Source organism: Malurus melanocephalus, unplaced genomic scaffold (assembly GCF_030028575.1).
Source record: "Malurus melanocephalus ecotype Western Australia unplaced genomic scaffold, MMel_1.1 scaffold_1455, whole genome shotgun sequence".
Classification (NCBI taxonomy): domain Eukaryota; kingdom Metazoa; phylum Chordata; class Aves; order Passeriformes; family Maluridae; genus Malurus; species Malurus melanocephalus.
The window spans coordinates 12,761-19,177 of NW_026624687.1; the positions used below are offsets into that span (position 1 = coordinate 12,761).

Below are 6,417 nucleotides of genomic sequence, written 5' to 3' on the forward strand. Positions count from 1 at the left end.
GGGACGGGATGGGGATGGGGACGGGGATGAGGATGGGGACGGATCTGCGCGGCGCCGATCCCGGAGGAGCAGCAGGTAAAACACCGGGAGGCAGAAAAATTCCCCCAGGAACATCCCCGTGGCCTGAGGGAAAGAGGAAGAGATGGGAAACGGGGTGGGAGCGGGGTCGGTGATGGGAAACAGGGGTGGAATTGGGAATGGGGGATGGGAATGGGAATGGGAATGGGAATGGGAATGGGAATGGGAATGGGAATGGGGGAGGGAACAGGGAATGGGGATGGAAATGGGAATGGGGGGGTGGAATTGGGAATGGGGGATGGAAATGGGAATGGGGGGTGGAATTGGGAATGGGGAATGGGAATGGGGGATGGAAATGGGAATGGAAATGGAAATGGGAATGGGGTAATGGAAATGGGAATGGGAAATGGAAATGGGAATGGGGGATGGGAATGGGAATGGGGGGTGGGAATGGGAATGGGGGATGGAACAGGGAATGTTGGCTTGGAAGTTTTGTGGTCTCACCTGCAGGAATGGGGGTTTGGAAGTTTTGGGGTCTCACCTGTGGGAATGGGGGGTTGGAAGCAGGAATGGGATTGGAAGTTTTGGGATCTCGTCTCTGGGAATGGGGGTTTGGAAGCCGGAATGGGTTTGGAAGTTCTGGGGTATCACCTGCGGGAATGGGACTGGAAGCAGGAATGGAAGTTTTGGGGTCTCACCTGCAGGAAGGGGTGCTGGAATTTGTGCTCCTCCGTCCCATTGCAGCCGGGAGCACTCAGGGTATCGGCCCACCTGGGACAGAGAGGAGAGATTGGAAAAATCCCAAAATCCCCAAAATCCCGCTCTGGGCTGTGCTCCGGGACAGCAGCGCCACCAGGAGACACTTCCAGGGACCGGCCGGATGTCCCAGGGAAGGGAAGGTGACACCGGGGATGTCCCCAGGGAAGGGAAGGTGACACCAGGATGTCCCAGGGAAGGGGATGTCCCCGGGGAAGGTGACACCGCTGGGGCTGGCCCAGCCTGCTGCAGATTCTGGCTGTGATCCCAGATGGAGGGAGATCGGGAATAGGACACCAAGAACGGGACACCGGGAATGGGACACCGGGAACGGGACACCCCATGTTCCAAAAATCCAGATCCAGCCAGGAATGGGACACGGGGAACGGGACACCCCATGTCGCAAAATCCAGATCCAATCGGGAATGGGACATCCCATGTCCCAAAAATCCAGATCCAATCGGGAATGGGACATCCCATGTCCCAAAAATTCAGATCCAATCCAGAATGGGACACTGGAAATGGGACATGGGGAACAGGACACTGGGAATGGGACAATGGGAATGGGATACCCCGTGTCACAAAAATCCAAATCCAGCCGGGAATGGGACACGGGGAACGGGACACCGGAAATGGGACATCCCATATCCCAAAAAATGCAAATCCAGCCGGGAATGGGACACTGGGAATGGGACTCCGGGAATGGGACACCCCATGTTCAAAAAAACGCAAATCCAGCTGGGAATGGGACACTCCATTTCCTAAAAATCCGGATCTGGGATCCCTGAGGGACACTGGAATGGGACACGGGGAATGGGACTCCGGGAACGGGACACCCCCTGTCCCAAAAATCCAGATCCAGCCAGGAATGGGACACCCTATATCCTAAAAATCTGGATTCGGGATCCCTGAGGGGCACCGGAATGGGACACAGGGAATGGGACACCCCCTGTCCCAAAAATCCAAATCCAGCCAGGAATGGGACACCCTATATCCTAAAAATCCAGATCCAATCGGGAATGGGACACTCCATGTCCTAAAAATCTGGATCTGGGATCCCTGAGGGACACTGAAATGGAACACAGGGAATGGGACATAGGGAACAGGACACCCCTTGTCCCAAAAATCCAAATCCAGCTGGGAATGGAACACGGGGAATGGGACACCAGGAATGGAACACGGGGAATGGGACACTGGGAATGGGACACTGGGAACGGGACACTGGGAATGGGACACCCCATGTCCCAAAAATCCAGATCCAATCAGGAATGGGACACCAGGAATGGGACACCAGAAATGGGACATCGCATGTCCCAAACCTCTGGATCCAACCGGGAATAGAAACTCCCCAATCCCTTCCCTCCTCCCTGCTCCGCYGGCGGAGGGACACCGGATCCGTCAAAAAAGCCCCAGCCTCAATTTGGGGTAAAATCCCCTTCTTTTGATGGTTCCCATCACCCTTTGGATAAGCCTGGAAGTGGCACCGTTTGGATGCAGAATTCCCGACTCCAGGGACCCCCAGACCCCTCCAAATCCAGCTGGGAATGTCCCCAATTCCCTCCGACCCCTTCTGAAGTGTCCCCAACCCCAAATGGGATCCGAGACATGCCCGGGACCCCCTCCCTGAATCCCATCCCATCCCTGAATCCCATTCCAGGATCCCATCCCTGGATCCCAAATCCCAATCCCATCCCCAATCCCATCCCCAATCCCATCCCCAATCCCATCCCTGAATCCCATTCCCGAATCCCATCCCCGAATCCCATTCCCAAATCCCATTCCCAGATCCCAACCCCAAATCCCATCCCCGAATCCCAAATCCCAATCCTATCCCCGAATCCCAACCCCGCATCCCATCCCCAATCCCATCGCCGAATCCCATCCCCAAATCCCAAACCCGAATCCCATCCCTGAATCCCATCCCCGAATCCCACCCCGAATCCCATCCCCGAATCCCAACCCCGAATCCCAATCCCGCATCCCATCTCTGAATCCCACCCCGAATCCCATCCCCGGATCCCATCCCCAAATCCCAAACCCGAATCCCATCCCCAGATCCCATCCCTGAATCCCATCCCCGGATCCCAAATCCCAATCCCATCCCCAAATCCCAAATCCCAATCCCATCCCCCAATCCCATCCCATCCCTGAATCCCATTCCCGCATCCCATCCCCGGATCCCATCCCATCCCGATTTTTCCGCCAGTCCCGTGGGATTTGGGGCTGACTCATTCCCGGCTGACCCCCCGGGATGTCGCAAGAGGCTTTTTTGGGACCTCACGTGTCCCCTGCGGGCGCTGCTCGGCCCCCGCGCCTCAGTTTCCCCTTCCGGGGGAGCCTGGGATCGGCCGGGATCGGCTGGAATTCCGYGGRRATYGGCCGGGATCGGCTGGAATTCCGCCGGATCCACGCGGGATGAGCCGGCCCGGCAGCTCCGCCCTTGCCCGGGGAGCTCGTCCCGGGGTCACCGCGGGCTGGGAACGGCCTCATTCCAGCCCTTCCCGAGATTTTGGGGCGCGGGAGGAGCCGCCCGTGGATCTGGGGGGGGGCTTGGCACCACCCCAAAATGGGCTGGAGATCCCCAAAGTGCTTTTCCCAGCCCTAAAAGGACCTGGATCCCCCCAAAAAAGCGGGATTCCCCCAAAAGCAGGATCCCCCAAAAGGGGCTGGATCCTCCAAAAAGAACCGGATTCCCCAAAAGGATCCCCCCAATTCCAACGAGACACCCCGGACCCACCCCTAAAGCGGGGAGCGGGCACCGAGGTGACCTTGGGGACCCCAAATCCTTGCGGGGGGGGGGGCAGGGAGGGGTTTCTCAAGGCCGCTCAAGGGGATCCGAAATCGCGACACCCCCGAAATCGCGACACCCCCGAACGCGGGGGGAACGGAGCGGGGACCGAGCGGGGACCGGGGAGGGACGGAGCGGGGGCTCCGCGGGGTTTGGGGGTCTCGGGGGGGTCCCGGTGGGGTTTGGGGGTCCCGGGGGTTTTGGGGGGCACTCACTTGGCCGCCAGGGTGTTGATGGAGCCTGTGAGCAGCATGAGCGCGGCCAGGCCCAGCTGGTACCGGGACCACGCCATGGCCCCCCCGCCACCAGCGCCGCCGCGGACACGCCCACGCCCAGACCACGCCCACTTACAGACCACACCCACCACGAGACCACGCCCACCAGCACCGCCCCCTCTACCCGCCGGGCGCAGGGCGGGACACGCCCCCCAAGATGGCCGCGCCCCCGGTAAAGCCACGCCCCCGCCGGTTCTGGCCACACTCACAGCGCAATGGGTGTGTGCGGTGGAATCCACGCCCCTTTATTTTGCATAACCACGCCCCCAGTTCTGCCGCGCTGCTGCTGCTGCGGTGCCGCCGGCCCTGGGAATTCTGCTCCGGGAATTCTGTCCCAAGATTCCTGTCCTGGGAATTCTATCCCGGGAATTCCTGTCCCGGGAATTCTGTCTCAAGATTCCTGTCCTGGGAATTCTATCCCGGGAATTCTGTCCTGGGGATTCTGTCCCGGGGATGCTGCCCTGGGGAATTCTGCTCCGGGAATTCTGTCCCGGGAATTCTGCTCCGGGAATTCTGTCCCAAGATTCCTGTCCTGGGAATTCTATCCCGGGAATTCCTGTCACGGGAATTCCGTCCTGGGATTTTTTTTTCCCAGGAATTCTGTCCCGGGAATTCTGTCCTGGGGATTCTGTCCCGGGAATTCTGCCCCGGGGATTCTGCCCCAAGATTCCTGTCCTGGGAATTCTATCCCGGGAATTCCTGTCACGGGAATTCTGTCCTGGGAGTTTTTTTCCCAGGAATTCTGTCACGGGAATTCCGTCCCGGGAATTCTGTCCCAGTGATTCTATCTCGGGAATTCTGTCCCGCTGATTCTGTCCCGGGGATTCTGTCCCGGGAATTCTGCCCTGGGAATTCTGCCCCGCTGATTCTGTATCGGGGATTCTGTCCCGGGAATTCCATCTCGGGAATTCTGCTCTGGGAATTCTGTCCCGGAGATTCTTTCCCGGAAATTCCGCCCTGGGAATTCTATCCCGAGAATTCTGTCACGGGGATACTGCCTTGGAGATTCTGTCCCTGGGAATTCTTTCCCGGTGATTCTGTTCCCGGGATTCCTGTCCCGGAGATTCTGTCACGGGAATTCCGTCCCGGGAATTCCGTCCAGGGAATTCTTTCCCGGGGATTCTGTCCCGGGAGTTCTTTCCCAGGAATTGTCACGGGGTTTCTGTCCGGGAGATTCTGTCCCAGGGATTCCATCTCGGGAATTCTGCCCTGGGAATTCTGTCCCGGAGATTCTGTCCTGGAGATTCTTCCCGGTGATTCTTTCCCAGGGATTCCTCCCGGGAATTCTGCCATGGGAATTCTGTTCCGGTGATTCTGTCCTGGAGATTCTGTCCCGGGGATTCCTGTCCTAGGAATTCTATCCCGGGAATTCTGCCCTGGGAATTCTGTCCCGGAGATTCTGTCACGGGAATTCTGTTCTGGGAATTCTGTCCCGGAGATTCCTCCCGGGAATTTTGCCCTGGGAAATCTTTACAGTGATTCCGTCTCGGGATTTCTGTCCTGGGAATTCTTTCCCGGGGATTCTGTCCCGGGAGTTCTTTCTCAGGAATTCTGTCATGGGGATTCTGTCCCGGTGATCCGATCCCGGGGATTCTATCCTAGAGATTCCATCCCGGGATTCCTGTCCTGGGAATTCTTTCCGGTGATTCTTTCCCGGGAATTCTGTCCTGGAGATCCTGTCCCGGGAATTCTGTCCCGGTGCCACCGTCCCCTCGCGCGTGTCCCCCCCGTGTGTCCCCTCGGGCCCGGCAGGTGGCGCTGGCGGAGCGGGGCCGGGATCGCCGGGATCCATTCCCGGGACTCGGGAGCGGCAGGGCCTGCCCGGGATAAACCCGGGATAAACCTGACCGGGATAAACCCGGGATAAGCCTGAATGGGATAAACCTGTCTGCTATAAAGCTGAATGGGATAAATCTGTTTGGGATAAACCTGAAAGACATAAACCTGAATGGGATAAACCCGGGAAAAACCTGAACGGGATAAACCCGTGTTAAACCTGAATGGGATGAACTGGAATGGGATGATCCCAGGATAAACCTGAATGGGATAAACCTGCCTGGGATAACCCTGAATGGGATAAACCCGGGTTAAACCTGACCGGGATAAATCTGAATGGGATGAACCTAAATAGGATGAACCTGAATGGGATGAACTCGGGATAAACCTGGGGTAAACCGGACCAGGATAAACCTGAATGGGATAAACCAGCCTGGGATAACCCTAAATGGGACAAATCTGATTTAAACCTGAGTGGGATAAACCCAGGATAAACCTGAATGGGATAAACCTGGGATAAACTTGCATGGGATAAACCTGTCTGAGATAAACCTGAATGGGATAAATCTGTTTTAAACCTGAGTGGGATAAACCCGGGATAAACCTGAATGGGATACACATGAATGGGATAAACCTCTCTGAGATTAACCTGAATGGGATAAACCGGGGAAAAAACTGAACAGGATAAACCCATGTCAAACCTGAATGAGATGAACTTGAATGGGATGATCCTGGGATAAACCTGGGATAAACCGGACCAGGATAAACCTGAATGGGATAAACCAGCCTGGGATAACCCTGAAT

General features: G+C 57.0%; 1 protein-coding gene across 1 annotated transcript in view; it reads right to left on the reverse strand.

Annotated features, from left to right (window-relative positions):
* The window catches only part of SLC35F6 (solute carrier family 35 member F6), an 11,998-nt gene extending 8,098 nt beyond the window's left edge, over positions 1–3,900 (reverse strand). The window contains exons 1-3 of the mRNA XM_057387955.1: positions 3,778–3,900; positions 717–789; positions 1–123 (exon numbers count right to left, since the gene is read on the reverse strand). The exon at positions 1–123 is cut by the window's left edge and continues 310 nt beyond it. Of these exons, the coding sequence (XP_057243938.1) occupies positions 1–123; positions 717–789; positions 3,778–3,854 (273 nt within the window). The 5' untranslated portion in view covers positions 3,855–3,900. The remainder of the gene's footprint in view (positions 124–716; positions 790–3,777) is intronic.
* Positions 3,901–6,417: the final 2,517 nt, after the last annotated feature.